This window comes from Anabas testudineus, chromosome 14, assembly GCF_900324465.2.
Source record: "Anabas testudineus chromosome 14, fAnaTes1.2, whole genome shotgun sequence".
Lineage (NCBI taxonomy): Eukaryota > Metazoa > Chordata > Actinopteri > Anabantiformes > Anabantidae > Anabas > Anabas testudineus.
In genome coordinates, this window is record NC_046623.1 from 4,197,628 (window position 1) to 4,222,755 (window position 25,128).

Sequence of the window (25,128 nt, forward strand, 5' to 3'; positions counted from 1 at the left end):
GCACCATCACGTTGTTACTATTTCACTTCAGAAATGCTCATTTTCTATTTGGAATGAGAAAAATGCTGCTTGACAGTTTGACGTGAATCCTGTTTCACACTCCATTCAGTAGTAACGGACAATTGTGTGCCGGCTTCCTGGATGCTATTCTGTGAATGCATGTGTGCAGCAAGGTGGGCGGGGGGGTGGTTGGAGGCGGGGGCTGACTATGACCTTGAGAGGCCTACTGTCCCACTCTCCTGACCAATCAGATCCAGTAACACTGGCGTCCCCCCGGGAACCGTGAGATTTACGAGAAAACAGCCACGACAGCCTGAAGAGCAGTGGTGAAATCACAACTGTGTTCACCAGCCCTCCTGAGACGTGTGCTAAAAGCTCCTCTTGTACCTCACTTTGCACTGGCCCACTTAACGCGAGGGCTGAACTGGTGTGTGAATGCATCTTGTGTGTATGAGCGGGGTCATCGCAAGATATGCTGAAGCAGTGCGTTCCAGAAAGAATTTACAACCTGGGGTAAACGTTAAATATACTCGTGCTTCACACCACAATCCACACATACAGTCGGTGCTTCTGGGAGAGTCTTACCAGGCCTATCAGGTACGGGCTTCCTGCGTCACCCAGGAGATGAGTGGTGAAGCTCTGAAAGGCGACGGCTGTTGCTCTCCGTGTGGGAATAACAACAAACTGCGAGAGAGAAGCGAAGGGTGAAAAAATCATGAGATTGTGTAAGCGATGAAGAGACAGAGGCAGAAAAGTCAGTCACCCATGTAAAAACAACCCCTGCATTCATCAATTATGCACGCTGAGCCCACCTCACCGGGTCAGGACACCCCAGGCAGACCTGTCAGTCACACGAAAAATGTCGGTAATGGCCTGTCTCTGTCTACATACTCACCACAGTCTCCAACCTAATTACAAATTAAGTAGCAGCTTGGTACACCCACCTTACTGGAAGTCTATTTTCATTTGTCTCACTCGACCTCCTGTTTTCACTTTTAGGTACCATAACATGCAACAAAGAAAGGGCTCCCCTCCGTTTGATTCCCCGAGCTGTGTGTGAATCAGCTTTGGTCGAGACAGTAATTATCAACTCCACCTAAACTGCAACCAACAAAGTCCCCAGAGCCCACTCACACATTTCACAACTCCATTCATAACTGGGTCATCGCCATTTGGTGGAGTTTGTAGCGGAAATTTGTAGCGAGCCAGTTAATACTCTTGACTTCAGATCACATTTTGTGACAAATTAATGTAGAAAACCATGAAATTCCAATATTCACATACTTTTTCTTGCCACTGTAAGTATAGGTTCTCAGTACTTACCATTAAAATGTCTGCTGTTATGGCCCAGTTCAGGAAAAGCAGCGTCTCTCCTATAAAGATGCAAACCTAAATAAAGAGAGAAGAAATGAACATTTTGTGGTGCTAAGTAAGATCAGCTCATTTCTGCTGAACAAAAGACTCGTAAACCAGACACCAAGCCAAAAGAGGAGGTTGCAGATATGGCTCCAGTGTGTGGGAATCCGCTGCTGAATAAAAAGTGCTTTGGCTGTGGTGGTTTAAAAACATGTTATTATGCTTTGGCCCAATTATACGTGGATGTGGAGGCCTTCATTTCGGTCCCACTAAGCTGTGCATTTAGCCTAGGAGCTGAAAAACAGCACGGGATGATAAGGATTGCTTTTCTTGTCATAGCCGGACATTAAATGTGGAAACATTTTAACACTTTCTCAGTTTAGATCCAGCTGCAAGATTTGAATGTGTTTCAAAATGGTTGGAGCAGAAGGTTTAAATGTCAATAACAAAGTGGAGTTGGTGTACTGTATGTAAATGTGGGTTAGTGTACTGTACGTGCACAGGCTGGCAGCAGCTGCTGTTGTTATTTGTCCAAAGAGTACAGACCCAGAAGGATGGGGTTGCACTGGAATCTTGTTTATCTGTATTGACTGGTCTCGTGTGGCTCACTTTAACATGACCGCTTGACGTGTGTTTTCTGCTGGGGAATAACCCATCTGCCAGTGTGCCAGACCTCCACTCCAGTACAGAGAGCCACAGAGGGAGTCTGCCAGAGGAGACGCAGACAGGTCTGTTGTCAGAGCTGTGAGCCAGACACCGTGACCGACATGTTGCTTCTTAGAAGAAAGGAGCCCGGCTTCCCCTCAGATTAGCTGCGTTCTGACGAAACAACAGCTGTGAGGGGTCAATCGGGCCTCGACAGCGCAGCAGCAACTGTTCCAACCATGTCTCGCCTTATAATATGACACATCTGCCAGCTCTCTGCCATGAAACCTGAGCCGATCACTTACAAACTGCTGCTGTACTGTATGATTATCTAATGTTGTACAGTAGAGTAGCATGTTGTTTGACGCTGTCTGAACTCTCTGTAACCCGTGCTACAGTGAAACGAATTGAGTTGGACAGATCTGTAATCGTAATTAATATTTATACTTCAGCTCTAATTGGCTGAGTCATGCTTGTGTCAAACATTTAATAAAAGTGTGCCTTTGACCTTATAAATGAAATTCATTACACCATAATAGTTATTTATGTTGTGATTACATGTCGGGAACTACTTTACTTAGAGGTAGTTGAATAGCTACAGAGTATTTACCTGTGAGCCATTCAATTAATGCATTTATTTATTTAATATTTTCATTTCTGATTTATAAAGAGACAACTATCCTTCACTGTGACTCAACACGCATAATCATACAGTCAATTCATAATCTCACCTCACATATGCTGTGAAAGTCCAACAGCAAAACCCTCAGTAAACAGTCGATGCCAATGCCAAGGTCACATACTTAGGATATGGAAGCCTGTTTGTTATGTTTCCTTACACACATTGGAAATATTTTCCATCTTTTCCACATTTCCAGTCTCATTACTGGATAACTTGTTGAGTCAGTTCCCATTACATTGTCACTGATAAGAGTGAGAAATATGTACTCAGACTGCATTGTTTCAGGGCAGCAGTTGTTAAGTTGCACCCTTTCCTGCTTTACAAAGCACTCAGACACACAAGCTTCTCTGTGCATTTGCCCGAGACTCACCAGCTTCGGGCCGAGGTCAGGTTATGAACCTCAGGTGCCTGCAGAGGCTCCTGAGGCCATCTCAGTCTAAGCTGCAATTAAAGCTATTCATTACAAGGAGCAACACCTACTCAGCCTCTGGGCTTGAAAGAAAATGGCATCAGGCAATGTTTCCGGTTAAGTCCTGATTCAAACACTAGCCAAGAAGTTTCTTATATATATGATTAGTTAATTCCCTTTTCCCCTAATATTACTTCTTAGAATTAAGAAAACTAAATGACACTTAATCACAACTCCCTCCTGGTTTGAAAAGGACGCAACTTCCTCCACCAGGTACAAAATTTGTTGCAGGAGAGGGGGTCTTACGTAAGCTCCTATGATGCTCTTCTTGGCCACCACAAAGATGAGGCAGATGAAGATGGCTGAGCCCAGCATGCTGACAGCGCATACGAGGGGGTCAGCTCGCTCTGTCTTCTGGCGGCACAGGCGTGTGGTAGCCGCTCCGATGACCACGCCCAACAGCCCTGTCACACAGGTGATACCCCCGAAGATCAGACTAGTCCGGAGAACAGAGACGAGGGGAAATAATTGGTAATTAGTTTATATACTCAGATGAAGTTATTCATATTTAAACAATAGCATGGCTTAGCATGAATGGTGCAACCATTCAATACTTAAAGCTACAGAATAAAATGGCACATAAACCCAGTTGATCCAGCTTTTTACATGTACTACACAAAGGATGCTGGTGTCTTCCTCTTTCATGAGGCTTCAGATTACACAAGTCAAACGGAAGCAGCCTGCGCTCACCTGTCTGTGCTACTGCAGATCTCTTTTGTACAGGGCTCTGCTGTCTTCTGCACCACCTGAGCTCTAGCCAGGTAAATAGGAATCCACACACCAAATGCACCTGTGGCAAAGGACACCCCCGATGATGCCAGGGAGGAGAAGACGTAGCTCCGACTAGTCACGGAGAAACACACACAAACACAAAATCAAAGAGTTGATCATGCATCACATAATCTCAAGCATCTCACTTCCACTTGGTCTCTCTTTGGATTTTTGGAGATTATCTGGTTAGACAAGACTATTGTCATTTTTTTGAAGTAAGAACGTGAATAAAAAGCAGCTCTGTCGCTAAAGAAATAAGTGAATTAAAAATTAAGACAATGCCAAATAAGACTGGCAGTTTTAATATGACAGATAATGAGTTATATGTTATTCAAATACAGTAGGTCATATAACAACAAGCGCCTACAGTGTCTTGTTTGAGTGATATAATGCATGTCACCCGTCACTCAACAAGCTAAGCGTTTGCACGCATGGCTCTCAGCGACGTGCTGGGGGAATGCTGATCATTTTTGGGACCTAATCTCAGCAGTGATCAGGTATATCCCTTGAGCGCGGTTCTTACTTCTTGGCGAGCGCCTTCATGTCACAGAGCCAAGAGGTGCGGGCCTTGATGTGTCCTCCCATCTGGTCAGCGCTCCCTCTCTTCGGCTCGGGCACAAAGAGCAGGATGAGGGTGCCTGCAGTGATCCCTAAAACCGGGGACACCTACCGGGAACAGAAAAGATGTATGGGACTTCAGATCATGTTAACACATCCCACTGAATGGATATTCATTCTCAGCCAGACATGGGAGCAGTTTGCAGGGGACAAATGTCACATGCCAGACAAGCAGCAGTGTGTTTACAATCTGAATGGACGGCCACTGTGTTTGCAGATATGCCTGACATCCTATACAAGCCTCGTGGAGCGAAGAACATTACCTCTGCTTGCTCCGCTGGCACTATGTGTGGGCTTGTCTATGTGAACAAACATACAAGACTCTAAAAGAGTCGTTTAGCTTTGAGGGCTGCTTTGTGAGCTGTGCACCAAGGTGAAACCTCATAAGTGCCCATCTGCTATTACATTCACTATCATCTCTTTCTTTTTACGGGCTAGCATGTTTGTGCATGTGTGTGTCTGTGTGGGACAAGAGACAAAAGGCAGGATGGGATGTGTGGGAGAGCATTTGTTCGAGTAATACAAATGGCTCACAAAAGCAAAACCAATTTCATCTGTCAGGGCAAATTCATCATTTTATATTTTGTAGTTCATAAAAGGCCATTTCTATGCATAAATACTGTGGAACTGTGTGTGTGTGAGGGGATGTACATATGTGCATGTGTGTGTGTGTGTACGGGGTTGGGTTTTTTATTGAGGGAGTAATTGTCTGATGTGCCTCATAAGGCATCTCAGAATGCGGCTCCGCACATCACAGACGTGTGGGGTTTGCAGCGACACTGATCATTTTCTTTTCCCATATTATATCTTTATATTATATCCAGTCTTCTTCTGCTTGTGTGGGGCAACTTAACTGACATCTACATCATGATCTTACACTATGTGTTCAAATATAGACGGCTTACTAAGAGAAAGAGCTCACTTTATTAAATTAAGACACCTGGAGTCTATGACCTCTGACCTTGACTCCCATGGAGCCCATTACACATCTTCCTGTATTGATGATTAGCAATCAGACAGATTAGCGGCTGTCCTGTTTCTTATTTCTATGCATCTCTCTTGCTCCTTCTTCCAGTTCACTTTCTCAGGAAGATAGCTGGAACACGCCGGGCAAAAACAAACGGAAGGGCTGCAGTGTTTTTTTCCTCAACGCAGGACACTGCCGCACAGCACCCGTTTCATCTCTTGTTATTTGTTTTCCTCTGCATGCCACACCAGTGATTAATTGGCTTTGAGATTGTTTTATGGGAATGTCATTGTAGCTGCTGTGGAACAAAATGCCCCGCTCTTTGTTATGTGTTTTTTAGTGTTCCACCAAGGCAAGGAGAAATGGACTTCCTGTTTCCTCCAACCCAGCGAGCGGTCATTTTCAGGAATCTCCTCCGCCATGACATGCTTAGAGGATGTTTAAGGTCTTCCTTTAAATGTCATATGTGGAGTCAGGTCAGAATTTGTTGGAAGGATTTTAAAAGCTGACCCTGAATCAGGGCCTCATAGGGAGTCCTGTTAAAGCTTTCACTAGTGCTGTCCGTTACGACTGGTGAGTCTTATAGAGCTGTTCACCTCTAAATGTTTTGTCTCTACTACTCAGTAGAGTCCCTGTAAAATAGTGCGATGACAGTGATTTATGCTTCTGATTTAAAACCTGTGTACGCTCTAGGTACACATTAACTGTGCTTCGTGAAAAAAAAAAAAAAAAAAACAGTCCAGCAAGGTTTTTCCCTTGAAGCAGTACCTCAGCTAATTTCATTTCATTTGTCATGAGTTGAAATTAGCCTCTAATCATAAAGAGGACCAGCTTAATGCTTTAGGAGAATCTTTAGGGCACCTTCTGTGAGCTATTACAGAGTGATCAGTACTTAGTCTTTGTACCTTGTGCAACTTTTTACATTTCTACTGAATCCTGACCAGAGACTGAATTTTATTTACTTCTAGGAACTTCCTCCTAGTACTGTATGCACAGATGAACAATGAAAATAAAAGCAGAACCATGACAACCTGACAATAGCTGACATTTTTGGTATGTTTCATTAAGTTCCTGCAGTGACAAAACACACTACAGTCAGACTGAGGAAGCAGTGACACCTTGTTATTTTAGTGAGGTCTATATTGATCCCGCTCCACCGGAGATGAGCTCTGTGTGTAATGAAAGATAAATGTGTTTACAGCAACACTCGCATCAGCCTTGATGTTTAATAGAAATCTACCAACACTGTGGCAGCCGTCGGACCAGATTTGACCCACTACATCTTTGTAGTTCGAACACATATTAGAAGATGCTGAGTGAATTTGATGTACTAATTTTTAGAAAGGGCTCTGCAGAGAGCTGGAGGCTGAGCGTGTGTTGATGTGTGCGAGTTGTTCAGCCTTTAGCTTTTTCTCCTCTGTCACTTCCCTGCAATATCAGGGCCTATTCCAACTCTTTTGCCATGTGCCCCCATGACCAGGCCCTGCAGGAAGAGCTCTTCATCTGTCTTTGTGTGCATGTTTGGGTGCGCACGTGCATTGTTGGAAGATGATGATGATGATGATGCCCTTACCCTCAGTGCCCAGTGCCAGTCTCCTGCTGCAACCTTGGCGCTGGAACCCAGAATGTAACCCAACCCACTGCGAAGAAAACACAAAGACTTGACATCATATACACCGAACCACAAAATATAGACAGAATAAAGCATTTGAATCAGTGTCCTGCGTCTGTCACCTCAGTGACGTAAGCTTACACCTACACCACACACATCCTGTTTGTAGTCTGACTAAAGCTGCAGTGAGTGTTTGGTACTTGACACAGAGAGCTTATAACAGCATTACTGATAAAAGCACTGGTAGCAACTTGGTCTATTTGTGGAAGAGAGGAAGAGATTTCTGCATGTAGCCATAAAATGCAGGTGCAAAGCTACAGCCCAGCAGAGCACAGTACTAACATGGCTCTCTGACCCTGAAGGCTGTGTTGTCACTGTATAATCTGTATGAAGAGTCTCAGTGCATTTTAGCAGACTTAAAGGGCGTCACGTAGCAAAGTAACAGTGAAATGTTGCTAGATTAGATCTGGTCAAAGGGGCCGTGATGATGGCTGGATGGTAAACTAGACAAGGGGTGTATGGATCATCATTCAATACAGTAATAAAGTAATGAATCAAGATCTGATTGGTTATTAATGTTCATGGCTCAGGCAAATAAACAATGTCTCCACTGCTTCTTGTGCAAACTGTGACCAAACTGGTGTCACCTGGACAGCAGGTGTTATGTTACCATGGAAACCTCTGCACTTAGTTCAGTAGGGTTGGTGCATGTTAAAGATCTAAATAAGTCTTTATATTGTAAAAGTGTAACTTACACAAGGCACCAGGCTCAAATGAGGGAGTATCGTCCTTGTGGTAATCCTCTAGTAGAGATTCACAAATCTGCCAAGTGGCACTGACTGTACTGAGCTGCACAAGTAGCACTTCCTCTAATGTGTCACACTGTGTCGTAGCTACTTCCAACAGTTCAAGGAGCCTCTTCTAGGTCTCCAGGCTCCACATGCACACTGCTCTTGTCAGTAATAATCAATCAGACGTCCTAATTTCTTCGAGCGTTTAGCACCTGTTTCTAGAAATATGAGGATGTTCGCTTCCATTAAAACAGCAGATTAGATCAATATGATCATAAACAAACAGCCAATGGGACTTTAGAGCTGGTTCTTATCAACACTGGCTGCTAAAAGGCCAAAACATGTTTAACTGGTTTTACTCTCAGGCTACACACACACACACACACACTCAGAGAAAAGTGAGTAGACTCTTTCCCCCTGTCAACGGCAGTGCTTCGACAACGTCCAAAAATAACACTACAGTATAAACAGGCTCAGACAGCATATGATATATCCAGCAAGTGACTAACGGCTAATCTTATCAGAAGGTGTTTGGAAAGTTCAACAATAAAACCTCAGCATGAAAAATATGGTCAGATCAAACGCTGGCACCACACAGAACCCCGTGCACGGTTTAAAAATCATGGAGGAAGAAAACAAGAAGGGCAGGAGAATCTATTTCCTGTCAATCCGGTCTAATTCTTGAGATCATTTCCTGGGAACGGTCATAACAACCTCAGCAAAGACAAAACAAGACGAGAGCGGATAGGATGTTTGACTGTGCTTTACTGAGGCCTACTCCATCACCTTCTATTGTCTGTGTTGCCGGGCAGTTTACCGTGACCCAAACATTTTTTGGCAGCTCATTACACGACCACTCAGGGGGGCTCTCCACGTCGGCCATTAAAAACATGCATGATTAGTGCACTACAGCTATCGTCATGTACGGCAGCCCTATAAATGGATTTTGCTCTCCAACAACACATTTACAGTGTCACGCATTATAATAACATACACTTAACATAATGCTAATGTTTACAGTGTTGGAGGAACCGCAGCACGTTTTCCCTTTCCTTCTCCTTGTGTGCAATTCTGTGTGCACAAGCTGGAAAACGGCACAGCATGCAGCGGCAGCTCAGACACATGCTGGTTGGCACTGTACAGTATATAACGATGAACCTCAAGTGGCTCCCACACCACATCCACCAGTACATTCATCTTTTATTACTTGGCTTTGTTTGTTGTCTCCCTGTGGCCCTTTTTACTGATTGAATGAACTGAAAAGGTTGGAGATTTGAGCCTAATGAATCCTTCTACCCCAGCCCCCCACCTCACATCCCCAAGAAGCCTCCCTTCTTCCTTTAAGCTTCACACCGACAATTGTAAGTTCAGCTTTTCTTTCTGCACAGAGCCTGAGCTCTTTGTGTGGCTGCTGCTGCTGCAGCGAAAATAGAGTCAGATAAGACAGAGTCTGACCTCCTCTATGTGAGGATAATTCCAATTACGTGTCCATGCAAATGCTACTAATTCCCATGCAACTCTTAATCTAACATTTGAAAAACAGCAAGTTTAACATCACCCAGTTGCATCTCAGAGAAATGCTTCAATAATGCAGGGTCTGTGTGGTTCTTACCTTCCTAGGGGAATGGCCAGGTAGAAGACAGACAGCATCATGGTGCGGGTGTTATTAGTGAACAGGTCCCCTATGATGGTAGGAGAGATGGAGGAGTAGCTGGACTCACCAATGCCCACCAGTCCCCTGGAGAGCACAAACAGCCAGTATAACTGCAGAGAGGGAGAAAAAGCCAGAGAGAGAATATACGTTTTGTTATCACACTCAGCAGGGAAGCTTTCTGCAGTGCAGCTCTGTAACCCTACAGTAATCCATGTTGGTTTCTTTAGCAATTATTCATCATAAATAAGTGTCACTGCGAAAAAAAACAGCTCAACGCTACTTTCAGTTGTCACAGTCACAGCATTTCACCTCCCAAAGTAACCAAGTGTGCATGAGTGGACTGAACACCTCTGATACAAGTGTCTACCAGATAATCAGACGTCCAGGACACCGCGTTAATGCAAATGATAAACAGCATCCTAAACATTGATGAGTTGTTTATTCCCATGATATTGCTGCTTTGATACACAGTATATGTTCATGCTTTCACCATGAGATTCCCTTAAATGGAGGTTGTTACACATGATTCACAAACTTGTTGGAGGTTATTTCAATAAAAACAACACAAATAAACTTTATTTTATGGAACAAAGGAGCACCTTACTGAGCTTTACTAATTTACCGTCTTATCTTCTATTGTTTGTAATAAACCGAAGAATGAAAAGATGAATACTAAGGCTTTTATAGGAGCACGCACCCTAGCAGGGGCACCTGTGTAGGCAGCTGGATGGTTATCTGTTACCATGGCAACAACAACTCACTAGATGCGGACTCCTATGTCTGCTTGTGAAGCTGCGATGAAATCTGGTTCCCCCCACACAGTGAAATGATGCAAACTGCAAACACTGGCCGTTAATGTGCATGCTGCCTGTTAGTCCCACGAGTAAAATGAGTTGCATTAGGACTCGTGCGACTTTGTGTTCATGTTGCTTCATTGGTGTTGCTGTTTTTTTCTGTTTCTTTACGTGATGTGGGATATTTTCAAAAAAATATCACACAAAAAAAAGTAGGTTGAGGCCTCTAATAGTGTGAGTGTGTGGAGTGTGGGAGTGTGATAAGGCTGAAGTCCGCAGGGTCTGTCAGCTGTTAAAAGAGATTAATGATGGTGCTGCAGGTAGCAGAGGCAGAGCTGAGACGGTGACCCCAGAGCTGACCTAAGCGCTTAGCTGTCACTTCGGGCTTCAGGCTGGTGGATGGGACATCATATTACAAGGTCACACACACAACCAGCAAATAACCTCTGAGGTTTACACCACACAAACACATCCCATCCCAATTCCTACCAAACTTGTATTTACAACCATAGTCTCCATATTATTCTTCAACGTGTATTCACATTTTTTTAGGCGGTGGTTTTGAAATGTACACTGCTGGGTTCAGGATTGAGCCTTCACTGCGGTGTGCGTTTGTCACATTGTTTGTCACACAGCCTGTTTTCTTCTTTTATTGGTCCACCATTTAGTGGGATCTTGATGGTAGCTCTTTTTTGCGAGTGTGGCCAACTCATCTCCACTCCGAACAGTAGCAGGGACAAAAACAACAACAATGACAACACAAAGCTCCATAGAGTAACGCCAGGAAAACGCCACAAAAATGAAGCTTGGAGACACTAAAAGCAGACGGAAGACTGCGAAGAGAAGAACGATAATAACAAGGTTTAGGAAAATCTCTGTGGGGCTGTACAAGCATAGAAGGGCCTTGAGCTGACAGCTAACGTCACAACGCTCACGCCATGTTTAGTTCGTATAGTGATTACTGCTAAGACTAACGTCTCCTTGTACACAGACAGCGTCCTATGAAGCGGAGAAAAATAATGCTATAGAACATATGGCTTTCTGGTATTTGTGTGGCATATTGCACATCGAATTATACTACTAAGATATAATCAGTTTCTTCTGTGCATCCCAGGAGAAACCGTACTCCACAAATAAGTAGCAGCTATTACCTTCACTCATTATTTCAAATCAATTAGTAAAAAATATATATAAAATATATATTTATATATATAAATATAAATATATTATAATAAATTGTTGCACTACATGTTATTCAGCTTTTTAGCTCAGAGCCTCAGACAGCCTTAAACACACTTTTAATTTCAAATGGCCAACAAGTTAACATTTTATGACAACGATCTGCTGCAGTGATGCAGACAAATGTATGAAGGTTCAGTTTATGACAGAGGCAAATTTCTGTTTTGTAATGTTTGACTTGTGTATCTGCTGCAAATCTTTCCAAAATCCCCCAGAGAGTCTTAAATGCATAATGATAGGATTCAGTTGTAAGTGGTCATTAACATTTCATTATATGACATGCCTTTCATCTCTCACGGCGACAGCGCCGTAGTGTCGTTACGTAAGAGCCGTGTCGTTTTGTCTCATTTGATTGGCACAATCAGGAACTCATCTAGAGCGTGGAGTTAAAGTTTGGGGCAAAAAGCTTGCGAGCGCTGACGATCCATCTCCATCTCCTCATGAGCAGTCCCAGGCCTTTGTGTCATTTGTCAGGGTGGAGGAGGCCCCTTCATTTCAGCTTAGCCAGAAGCAGGATGAATGTATTTCCTGCTTAGGCAAATGGCTGCCATCTCGTCCTCTAGCACACAAGTCCACAGGGGATTTAAGTCAAAGGACGCCCTTCTGACACCATCAACATCTCTTAGTTGTCATTTCCTTCCACAGCTCTGGGCTGAGGAGGCTCAGCAGTGAACAGGCTTGCTCGGTGCTGCGGGACTCCGTGACACTCGTCTGCAGACGTACTGGCATGTGCCGCATAAATTCAGCTAACACGGCTGATTATGCCACATATTCCTGTCAATCACGCTACGTCAAATTGTCAGTTTGTTAGGTTTTTATTACGACTATCTATCAACTGGGTATGACGGGGGTCTGCCTACACACCCACGCACACAGATACACACACATGCACAGTGCTTTCTACAGTAATATGATGATTACTCACTGTGGGGTACCCCTCCTCCACATCATCGCCCACAAGAATAATGTTATTGTTTAATGCTTCCAACGCCGCCCAGCGCACAGGGCTTTTAGAGATATCAAATCGAAATCCACTTGTCAGGATGCAGTGAAAGCACGGAGTCTTATCTTCTAAAGCATTGTAATTGAGACAACTCTGAGGCATGGGCCTTCATTAGTTGATTGGCTGGTAGCCAGCGAGAGAGAGAGGGAGAGAAAAAGAGGGACGGGGACATGAAGAATGGCTACAAAGGCTAAGCGGGTGTCTTACTTAACAAGCGTGTCATTTAATTTCACTAGCTTTAACATCAAGCATATCCAGATCATATGAGAATAATTAGCTCGTCAGTGTAGACGGTATCACAGACACAGCAGCCTAACAGAATAACACTGGAGATTTTGTGCTGCGCTTGTTCTACAGTTTCTGTCAGAGCACATGAGATGCCGTACCTCTTTGCTGATGAAGGAGCTTAACAGAGTAACAATGGACCAGAAGAAAATGCCACAGCTCAGAATGACCTTTCTGTTGAAGCGGTCGCCCAGGTAACCGAAGATGGGAGCTGCCACCATGAAGCTGCAGATGAAGACTGCGGAGGAAAAAAAAGAAAGGGAGAAAATGTTACTGTGGATACACTGACAGAAAATGACTCTTACTGATGGGTTTTTTTTTCACAGTCTGATACTTTACTGGACTAAGCCAAGTATTTCAGCTCGCACAGCCTGCTTATTAAGTCAAGACCTGTCCAGATCAGCTAGGTGATACCAGTCAGACAGAGACACAGTGAAGGACTGCCAGAGGACACCTCCATTCAACTCGAACCAGTTAAAAATTCACCTACATGTGCTACAAGAAAGCTGGCAAAAGAATATTAAATACAGACAATATAGCAGCGTGATTTAATTTGTGGAGGCAGGAGAAGGGAAGGAGCTGTACCAAAGTGTCCCACAGCAGAGAGGATGTGGAGTAGGAAAAGCCAGAGTACAGTCTGGAGTATTTCCAAATACAGTAGCACTTAATAGAGGTGGGTGGGGGAAAGTGTGGAAAAACATAAATTAAAAAAACATGTCAGGGCTTAATGTATTACTGTTGGAATTACAGTTCAACTGAGCATAGGAGAGACAGTTAATAGCAATACATCACACACCAGCATCGATTCTTCCCCACTCTATTCCTGGGAGAGGGCCGTGATGGCTCTGTGGCAATTTCCTACAACCCGAACTTATGTGCCTAAGTAAAAGGACCGCTTGCTCTAAAATGTGTTCCCCTAATTGCCTCAGTGCTGACGCTGTTCGTCTGAGCTCTTAGTATTTATGAGGACCAACCAAAACAGAGCAGAATGTCTAATGCGCTCAAACAGAGATTTTGTGTCTTTGCAGAGGAGAAAGGGCAGAGATGTTACTCCTGACAGCAGAGAGGGGAGCTGGGGAGCCAGGCTGCAATGTTTTGACACATCATCAGCATAAACATACAGAAGAAGAAGAGAGGACAGGGGATGAGAGAGAAACTAGAGAGGGGGGGTGTTATATAAGACAGTGGCATCACAGTCCCACAGCTGCTGAGGCCAACCAACAGGATAAGGGACAGTAATCAGATTATAGCATAACTGTAGTTTTGAACATGCGATATTATGGCATGAGAAAAAAAAAAAGTTCTTTCATAACCCATCTTTAAAGAAAACCAGATGACTTTATGTCAACGTTGTTGCAGGTATTTATGAGGTATTTCTGTACTGCATTTGACTATAACTGTGTTGGTTTTACTAAAAATAATGTGTTGATGGAGTGATTGGTCGCTCGGTCGCCTCAGGTGTAATGTCATTCAGTCAAATTTGCATTATTAATTTAATTATATTAATGCTGTACCAATAAAAGTAGCAGCAACAATCACATCAACATGACTAGAATAGAACATGGCTCTGACACTGTTAAAACAAACATCAAATCAGTTTTGATTAATCATGCTGCAGGTGAATCCCACATTAATTCTTAACTACTTTTTTTTAACACTAGAAGCAGCACTACTGCAGGTATCAGCTGCCATGACCCCACCGTGTCATTCTGAGAACAGAGAAAACCATTCAAATAGTGAAATGTAATCTCAAATCTAATTTCCATCCAATTTGCGGTATTATTAATGAATGAATCAATCGCGCTTTGAGGTTTTGCAGATGGATTCGCTACAGATAATGACCCTTTCCCGCCTCGCCCCTCTTGTTGCCTGCGTTTCCCTCCTTCTCTCCTTTTCTGCAGCTTCCATCACAAGCATTTATGTGTCTAAGTGCTGCAGGTCTATTGCGTAATGCTAAATTACTCTGATGACTGCTCTGTGGAGGTCCGGCTCTCTTAAGAGCTTAACCAACTTACCCTGCAGCCTCTGCACTGCTGGAGAAACCCATGTACACACACACACACACACACACAAGAGCAGGGTGTTGTGCAGTGCATACTGGAGATAAGACAAGGGAGAGGTCGACAATCAACCACCACCGGCTGGTCCACGTGGGTTTAAAAAGCCCAGAGACATTATTGCTATCACTGTTCAGCAGTTTGTCACAAATACACATTATCACATCATTAACTGGTTTATTTTAAGACATTAGTCGGACCACACATCACCATCTCTTTGTGTGTCTGTTTTCATGGCATTTTGTGAATGCCTATGCAATTTCACCTCTTAGCAGTGTCCACGCATGAGAATCTAGAAGTAAGGCCTTGACAGTGTGTTCACATTTATGTTCAGTTCAGTGTGAACCTGGCTGATTTCTGAGTGAGGAAAAAGTCTCCTTTCCTGTATATACAGATATTCACCTTTCATTTCATTACACTGAGTAATAATTGGATTTCAAAACAAAACAAAACAAACACAAAACAGTGAAGCAAGCCCCAGAAAAAGACACATACGTAAATATAAGATATTATAGTATTCACCCCTATTTAAGGCGCCTCACCTGTCATCGCTGGTGCACCTAATTGGTTTACGTGCTTGGCGTGAGCTTAACTTTGGCTTGTAGAAAACAAAAGAAAAGAGCGATCGCACTAAGAGATAACACCAACTGCTCAGGACAAAACCTTTGAAAACAAAACACATTCCTTTCATACTATTTTTAGTTTGAATCTACTGAGGAGCCAAGACGTGTACTTGGACTCGACTGATCCAGTGTGCGGCTGTCAGAGAAAACATTTTCTCAAGAAGCTGCTTTGAACTCCGACATCAGTACGATGATGAATTGCTGTCACACATCAGTTGCAAATATGCTTTCTTTGCTTGACACGAGACATCTGGGAATGACGCTGTTTATTATAAACCAGCGTAAACAGGTACACCTTTCCGCTGCGACGAGCTGCGTAGGTTTCATTTTTGCTGCAGGTCATCAAGTTATCTTTGACCTGTCTTCTGTACGCGTCTACGAAACACTAGTCTGCCATGGCATTACGAGACACATCTCCTGCTTATACAGTCTAATAGATGATACATACTGTGTGTATTAGCAGATACACTGTGTCATAGGAATAATCTACATTTTATAGACTTCACACTTGTATCACATGTAACCTTCATGAGACTGTACCCAGGAAATACCTCGTCACAATAAGAGCTGTGATCCCACGGTTCTCCTGGTAGTCATGACTGAGGGATGCAAATCTGCAAGGACCCAAATAACGACATCTGTCACACTTGGAAACAATGGTTTCCTCCTGCTAGAACTCCTTTTGAAAGATGTGGTATGTTTTCTTTAAAAATAAGAGCTCCCCCAATGTTATTCATGGGATTACATTTACAACATAAAAGCTTTGTTTAGTGCAGAGCGCTGCATTTTCTGTATGTAGCACACTGAGCGTTTGCCTTGATTAGTGAGAATGGGCTTATTGACAGGAAAATAAATGTGTTCAGTCTATTTCAAGACATTGTAGGAAGGGCAAACAAACCGCGACTAACAATAAGTCTTCACAGAGGTCGGGTCACACCCAGAACTCTCAGTGCAGCCGGAGAGAACTGCAAATCTTAATAGGAAAAGCTCCATCAATCATAACTTCTTCTGGATGACATGTCTACTGTTGTGGTCTGGAAGACTTGAAATGGCTCTGCTGAACAGGTGACTGGAGAGGTTTGACTGACATGCAGTAAGCTCTTTAATAAAAACAAAAAATCTTGCCTGTCCTCACAAATCACATTCCTACTTTAACCGCCAACATTGTCTCCCTGTTGATTCTTGTTTAAAGATCAGTTCTGGCTAATCACCAAAGATGTAAACCTCTAACAAATCAAGTCCCTTTCTAAAAGCTGATGTGTGGAGTGTACAACAGGCGTGCTCTGTGGTTGTTTACACTGCAGGCCGGGGGGGAAAAAGTTTTCATAACCTAATTTATAGGACAAAGGTCTGCTTTGACTACTTCTTCACACAGTGACAGAGCTTTAAAACAGGCCAGCTCACTTTTTTTTTTTACTGGAGTGTAGCATTCATTATTGACACTTTCTGTTTATATCTCCACACATTGATCGAGATTCCTTCACAGATGTGGAGAACAGAACACAATAAATGTCGTAAAAGCGTAAAATAAAAAGAAAATGAAGAACAAATACAGTATGGCCTTCTATCTCTTATGGAAACGACTCAATTATAAGCTAGAAAACAATTTCTGTAACATATTCCCCTCTATTAGCTGAACAAACAAGTCAGTGTTTACTCCTCTGAATACTTCCACACCACTGGCACCAAACTGTTGCAAATTAATTGATAGCAAAGACACTGGTAATTCAAATAGTCTGTATATATATATATATATATATATATATATATATATATATATATATATATATATATATATATATATATATATATATATATAGTATACAAAGTCATAAAGTTCAGATCACACACCAACAAATTAATGCAGAAAACCATTAAGTTTCATTATTCCATTACAGTTCACATACTTTTTCTCTCCACTTTATACACAACAATGCTGAACAAAGCCAGAATGAGGAGGCGATTTATTGTAACCTTACTGAGTTGTTTGACCCATTACGGTTATTTATTAATGTCGACTCATCGGACTCCAGGGACAGCTTTGAAACCAGTCTAGTGGAAGTGGGTTTGGATTTTGAAGCCTCTATAGAGAAATGAATTAATTAGTATTCCTTCTCATCTATTTCATTCTTTCTTTGTAACTGCAGCTTAAAGCAAAAAACTTAAAGTCTCTTGAACCCTGTATAATGAATAATCTCCATTTGTTCCCACAAACAATATAGTGAACTGTAATTTCTTCATGTTCTAAATAAGATGCTGTATAAATTCCTCAGTCATTCAGTGAACAAACTGTCTTGGGGCGTTCAATCACTGAACAATGGCTGTGTGAGAAGTCTAAGAATAGACACATAGCAGGTAGATCGCAGACAAGTTTAACCTAACCATTTACAATAAGCTATTAATCCTACTGTTATAGACGTACAGTGAATGTCAGTGAGTCATGACTTTAATCTTTATCTTCATCATCAGCATTTCTAATCGTTCACAATTAATGGCAGCGTGCTGCTGCTTCAACACCTCTTGAAGTGTGTCTTATGGTGAATGTGTAACTAAGCCTTTTATCTTTGAGGAATTATCTTGTGTTTGCTTGTTTTCAACACATATTCTTATAAAAGTGAGTATGCAGCAACAAGGCGTGTGACATTAGAGCATGTAAGGCTCCAGGGCCTCTGCCCAGCTCTTTGTTGGGTAGAAACAAATAGAATACAAGTGAGCAACTGCACCCCCACAGACAGACCCCCCCATCCCCTGAAATACACACAGACATGGCACATAGAAACACCGGACATCCAGCTCTTGCTTTGATTGGCCAACAGAACAATACCCACGAGGTGACTCATCCTGTATGATTCAGTGCCACTGTGAATAGAGCATCAGGAGGAGATGCAGACACACGTATGTTCAGTGTGTTGTGTTGTGTGTGATTGATATTCACAGAGCCTGTACAGATACATTTCCCTATGAAACACTAGCTTCCCCTGAAGAGAGCACCTGTGAGGCTCTGCATCCGGCTGTGGGATACCGAAAGCTTAGTGCCTCATTTCATCCTTTTGAAAAAAGTAAAAACATTCATCTTGAAGGTGACTGACAGCGATTCAGATTGAAAAAGTGGAAGCGAAGGTGCCGAGAGGCACAAAAATCCCTACACCAGTGCAGATTCAATGCAGTGTTCTGCTGCTTTCAAGTGCTGCCTGTGAGCTCCAACCTTTGAGATTAGGCTTTTCAAGTAAATGTGGTGTGTCGTGGATTCAAGTGCTCCAGCTCCAAAATAAAATAACATTTTCATTCAATTGATTCTTTAAGTTACCTACAGTACATGACAACAAGTTTGTCCCTACTCTTGGAGAATGCAGAAAAGTGTAAGATGTAACTATGGGTGCAATAAGTTGCTTGCACAGATGACCCGTGAGGTCACCTTTTACAGGACGACATCCTGCATGGAATGCAACCCAACAACACAAACTAATCCACCACATCATTATAATGCAAAATTTCCCACGGTGGATTAAGTCACTGTCATCCTCGCAGCTGTGAAACCTGACAGTCAGGACAGACACCAAGGGATGGCAGTTCAAGGAATTTGAATGTCCGTCAGCTGCCAGAGACAGAATTAGAGGAAGAAGAGATGCACATCCTCTCTGCGTGTCTGTACATGTCTACGAGCTGGGGCGGTGCCGTTCACCGTGAAGCCAAGTGCCACTTTGACCTATTCACTGTGGACTAGGTGTGTACAGTATCTAGGTGTCACTGCTAACCACAATGCAAACATAAATACAACCTCCCCACTTCATTGTCTCTTGACTCTCCATCTTTTAGGCACTGCACTTTCTGTCATTACAAGGTCACCTGCTCGGCAACTGGAGGCGTTTGTATGAAGAGTTAGTCAGTAAAGCAGCTTTGTGTCTCTCTGCTGTGCAGGACTGGACTAAACAACCAAAGCATCCATCAAACACATTCCTGGTTCAAATAGCCTGAAATTCAACCCGCTCAGTCCACATACAGTACAGTACACGTGAGACTTGGCTGTTGCTGTTCTTGTGACGCCTCTGTGTGTCACCATGGTACTGTGGTGACTCAGCTTGATGCAAATGCATGCATCATTTGAATATTATGTGAGAGGTTACCAGTTGAAATCTTGTGTAGCGTGTACTGGAAATACCAACAGTTAAATTGGTAGTTGAATAGCAGAGCACTGTCAGAGATCTTATCAGATGGATTTGATCAAAGAACCAGAACCAGAGGCTTCCTGACTCATGTCAATCACATGCATTTATGTACACACACATAGACACAGGGAAGTACTTGAAACTTTCCACTGGGACCTGCTTTGTGGATTGCCGAGTGAAGTGACACTTAGAGGAACAGTTAAGTGTGAACGTTGGAAGGAGAAGCAGTCAATTGTAATTGTGAGTGTGGAGACTTTGTATTAAGAAGAACGCAGCTTGGAAAGTTGCGCTGTCTCTGGCGTGTAATAGTTAACACAACACCATCTAATGCTGTTAACTGGAGTTCTAAGCCCCATAAAAGGCTGGTGTGTGTCTGTGTAGAGATTAATAATTTACTCTAGACTCTTCACACTCCCTGTGATTTTCAGACGAAATAAAAAGAGAGAAAATCAATGTTCATTATTGCGAAGGTTGGATAAGATGGTAAATATTTTATTCTCTCTTGATCTCTCGGCTGATCACTGAAAATAATAGAAGAACAGATGAAAAAGTCATGAACCAGTCAATAGTGTCCAGAGCAACGTGGAGCTTTTTCTCAGGTGTGTAATACCGGTGGGACTGGTGGTTTTGTTCCTCATTCTAATGGTTACCAGCACTGGCTGTGGAAGGTGTGCCGAATAACTTTTGTTTGAGCAGGACACCGGAGCCAAGCACTGTGTGTTACTGAAAGTCACACATTCTCATCACATTTCTTGGATTCCCCTTCATGTATCGCCCCAAACATATTTGCATTCCTCGCATTTCCGATCACCACCAATTCTCTTAAGAAATTCCTCCTTCGCTTCACCAGTGTTGAATTGCAAACGCGTTGGCAGCAGTTTGATAAATGCCACATGCAGCCTGGAAAATACCAGTGCAGCGCGTTCCGTCTCTTTTTGCCGCTTTCTGTCAAAATGAACAGCTAATTCCTGCAGAAGCCGCCATCAAGCACTACCTAAAGCCAACTTAAACCCCTTTTATTTGATTCAATCTTTGAGCTTCACTGGGAGCTGAACACTTGTCACTGCAGCTGTAGCAGATCTTTCTACTACCTGTTCGGTGAGAGAGCTGCAGCTGGAGAGAATTACACGCTGCTACAAATACCAGGCTGTCTGGCAGGGCTGCGCTGGAACATCGTCTTTTGCACATTTTCAGCACATATTATGGGCAAAAACATATGGTAAGAATAAGGGAAAGTGCTTGACTTTCTTTCTTAAAAAAACAGAAACAGTAGTGTGATGTGTAATTGGTTCTGACTGTGAGCCAAACTGCAGCATTAATAAAAACACATACTTATAGTTTTCCCAGTGATATCTTCCTGTGTCTTGTGACACGGCACTGCTGTATCTGCTGTACCGAGCTGAGGGTGAGGGGTTTTTCTTTCCAGCCATTTTCTGGCAGTAACTGCAGACGGAGCTGACTTCGTGACAAGCTGTGGCTGAAATGACAAAGGACCCTGCTTGTCTGTGTTTGCGTTCTTATGTGCTACCCTTGTTCTTGGGACTAATGGGATATGAAACCTGGGTTGACACACACATAGAGTCCTTGCACAACTCTTCTACACACTCACACATGCACGCAGTCTTTAAATGATGAAAGAAAACAGACCAGATGAGCAAGCAGCAGCTCTGTGTTTGACCTTGACTTGCTGAGGTATGTGTCAATCAAGCACTTGTGTTTGAGTAGGGGGGTGGAGTGTGTGTGTGTGTGTGTGTGTGTGATCCTAATTGATCTGTTTATGTCACTTGAAGCACAAAGAAATGAGCAGCCTCCCATGATGCCAGGCAATCGATTGTTCTTTTTCTCTTTTTCAGGGAGGCAGAAGGAAAGAAATGCTTGGTGACCCCCACAATAACTAAAAACGTCCCCCCATGTCTCCTTTGTCTGTGCGGTTTATGTGGGGCTCAAAAATAAGGGGAAGCCAAAGACCTGATGGGGCATTTGTTTGAAAAGAGGATAACATGCTTCTTTAATTGGCCTTAAAATCTTGATTGGACTGGCAGTCACTTGTCAGCAGTGTCATTGGCTGGATGACAGGAAGTGAAGGGGAAAGAAACGAGGACCAGAGTGCCAATCATCACCCCAACAGCTGCTCTCCTCTGAGACGTGGCCTATAAAAACAGCCACACACACACACACACACACACACGCGCGTGCGCGCTGCGATGTCGATGCACCATCGGGTCATCGTTCTATTCTCGTCGCAACAGGAGAGGGGCCGCTGAACACCATTGCAATGCAATTATTTGGCTTTGGGAATCAATATTGAAGAAGATTAAACCTCACTGCCATGCATGACCAGAAGGAGGAAGTCACAGGTGGCTCTCGCTTCTCCCTCCATTTCCTTTCATGTCCCTGTCTTCACAAAGTCCTTAAAGGTGCCGGGGGGGGAGTGACAACAAGGCAACACAACAGCTGCCAAACTGCTGATAAAGAGAGAGTGAGTGGGGGAGAGAGAGAGAGAGAGAGAGAGAGAGAGAGGATGTACCAAGAGATGACAGCAAGAGACAAAATAGCAGCAGCTGTGAGTGACCCGAACAGCTGATGAAGTACAGATACCTCAACTTCCCACTGTGTAAATCAGAGCAGCTTCCATTCTACAGCAGGAATTGTAGATTGTCACTGACCATAAACCTGTACTTCTGGCCGCACCTCTGAACCAGGAAATAGCAGGTTCCAGACAGCCACAGCTGCGCTACAGCACGGGCTAAAACGTCAGTGGCAAAAACCTTCCACTAAATACAATGCTGACTTCTTGTAGTCTTGGCTTCAAGCTTTTTTGAGGGCAGCGTAAGTCAGACGTGCGAGAGGAGCTCGAGCCTTAAGTCCCACACAGCACCTGTGGCCTCATTCCTACAGCTCACAGACTGGCTGAATGTCGGACTGACACCATGTTAAGACTGGGGCAATGTCAGTTGGTGTGTGTGTGTGTGTGTGTGTGTGTGTGTGTGTGTGTGTGTGTGTGTGTGTGTGTGTGTGTTGGTGTCATGTTTCAGACAAGGTGGGCAGCCACACACAGAACACAGCACAGACAGTCTGTGGGCTGTTTTGAGAGTTAGCCCCTGCCTGACTGACCCCAATAGCTCTGCTTCCATGCAAACCAGCAGAGAATAATTAGTATGTCAGCAGCTTCCATTATACGAGACAATTCAACCCATTAAGATTTTTTTTCTGATGTGCCTCGAAGCACATACGTACGATCACCTTAGTATGTTACCCGGAGGAAAAAAGGCTTCTCTCAGATTTCTGTCTGGTTAACAAAAGGGCTCAAAACTCCTCCAGAACTCCAAAGGTAACATCATCCAGGTGAACCCCTTCTCCTCTTCCCCTCTTCCATTAACCTCTCCTGCCCTCCATACCCTCGGGACCGGTCCTGTTCACAGCTGTGGATGAGTGTCACTCACTCCAGATAGCCGCTGCCAGCGGCCATCAGCAGAGTCCTGTCATTGGTGGCTCAGGCCGTCCTGGTGCACTGACAGGTCTGCTGTGCACAGGTGAGACCGTCTCTACGCGCTGATGGACGGGGCTGGTGAGCTCCAGGCTTTAACAACATGCCTTTGCTCAAACCTGACTGACAGCTGTGAACACCTCATCCTCTTAGCCAGACACCTCAGCTCCTCAGGCAATAATGACACTTGCACAATAGCAGTGTGCACATACGCCACATAACTACTGGTGCCACAGGGACCCAGCTAACCAAAGGGTATTTTCCATGTGTTGTCCTTTAATATGTAACTAGCTCTTTAGCAGCTGATTTACAGCGTTGCACATAAACATTCATCTTACTGTGCTAGTCTGTCTCATCTGTGTCCCTAAAGACCTATGTTTCTTATTTGTCTGCCAATGTGGTGAGCTGATTCTGATTCTTCTTCTAGAAATAAGTAACAATCATCAAGTCAAAAATAAACTAAAGTTCAAGCTCAAAGTTTTTGCATGGAACAATTAAAAAGCAAACAGTGCAGCGGGTCTAAAGGGCTCCTCTAGAGCTCAGTCAGGATTATATTTCCTAAAAGCAAAACAACATGTCAGCAAGTTGTAGAGATGGGAAATTTTTCATTCCAGTAGTTCTGATCAACAGCCAGAGAAAAAGCCCCAAACGCTCATATTCTCAAACTGAGGTTCACTTTAAGAACAGAGTTCATGAAGTGATTCTGACTCACACGTGTGTTTGTTTTAAGACTTGGATCTTGCAGTGTGTGGTCAGTGTTTTTAAGTGTGAGGGTGACCTGGCAGCAAGCAGAGAGAGAGAGAGAGAGGGAGAGAGGGAGAAATAATCGGCACACACAACACCCACTGCCTATAAAACACCTACACTGGCACTTTGCATTCCCAGGTGGAAGAAAGCTGCCAGGACAAAGGGAGCAAAGGAGGCAGAGCCGACCTGGTCTGCAGGTGCACACAGAGGCATGGATTGTTCCCTCAGGAGACAAGTGGAGGACTGTTAACAGGAGGGGACATGAGCATACTGTGAACTTGCACACACACACACACACACTGACACTCTCCCTTCCAGCACCTCGATTACGTCAACCCTCTAACCATTCCTTCACACCTAGGTTCCCCCGTCTGCGCCCACCCCGCTCTCACAGCTCCAGGCCTGGGCTCCCAGCATTCCTCAAGACAGTGTGAGAAAGAGGTCGCCCGGGGATCAGGGGCCAAGCGGAGTCTGAACCATGACGAGCCAGGACGGGCCGGGCAAAACCAAAAACACATCGCCCTGCTTTTAGCAGGGCTGTGAGGGTGCCGCTCAGACACCGGTGACCTCAGACAGTGCAGAGAGCAAATCAGATGCACATGCCTGTCTGGTAAAATCCAGTGTGCGTGACTCGGTGCCAGTGTGGCTGTGTGCACAAAACAGTGTAAATATTGAGCTAATGCAAACAAAATCAAGAGTGAAACACCTTTCACAGTTTCCTCTTGCTTGTTAAGATTTCATACTAGCTAGCCAGTGTGTGTTTTCACAAATATCCAGCTACATCCGGCCGAGTGAAACACTAACTAACCCTTTTCTCACCCTCATTTATTTTTAATTTTTATTTTGCTTGGTTCAAGCTCCTATGAATGTCTTTTTTAATTAATGCATAAGAACCATTTTTATAAAAACATTTTAAATACTGCTGCCAGAAAAAGTAAACAAATGACAGCTAAGCACAAAATATGGAGAAGAAATGTGTACAGAGGTTGCTGGTAGAGAATACAGTCTTCACGCCACAGTGGAACAGGGTGGAAACAGGCTTATTCGCCGAAAAGTCAACAGAAATCACAACACTGATTCCTTTTTCCTGGTGGATATTTTTGGGCTCAACAGACCATTCAGCTCACCCAGGGTCAGTCCCACAACATCAAGCGAAGAGGGA

General features: G+C 43.6%; 1 protein-coding gene across 2 annotated transcripts in view; it reads right to left on the minus strand.

Moving 5' to 3' along the window:
• The window catches only part of spns2 (spinster homolog 2 (Drosophila)), a 54,988-nt gene that overhangs the window by 11,455 nt on the left and 18,405 nt on the right, over nucleotides 1-25,128 (minus strand). For both annotated transcript variants that reach the window (XM_026370268.1, XM_026370269.1), the window contains exons 3-10: nucleotides 12,988-13,124; nucleotides 9,524-9,675; nucleotides 7,082-7,148; nucleotides 4,447-4,589; nucleotides 3,843-3,995; nucleotides 3,399-3,588; nucleotides 1,324-1,389; nucleotides 586-684 (exon numbers count right to left, since the gene is read on the minus strand). In XM_026370268.1, the coding sequence (XP_026226053.1) occupies nucleotides 586-684; nucleotides 1,324-1,389; nucleotides 3,399-3,588; nucleotides 3,843-3,995; nucleotides 4,447-4,589; nucleotides 7,082-7,148; nucleotides 9,524-9,675; nucleotides 12,988-13,124 (1,007 nt within the window). The remainder of the gene's footprint in view (nucleotides 1-585; nucleotides 685-1,323; nucleotides 1,390-3,398; nucleotides 3,589-3,842; nucleotides 3,996-4,446; nucleotides 4,590-7,081; nucleotides 7,149-9,523; nucleotides 9,676-12,987; nucleotides 13,125-25,128) is intronic.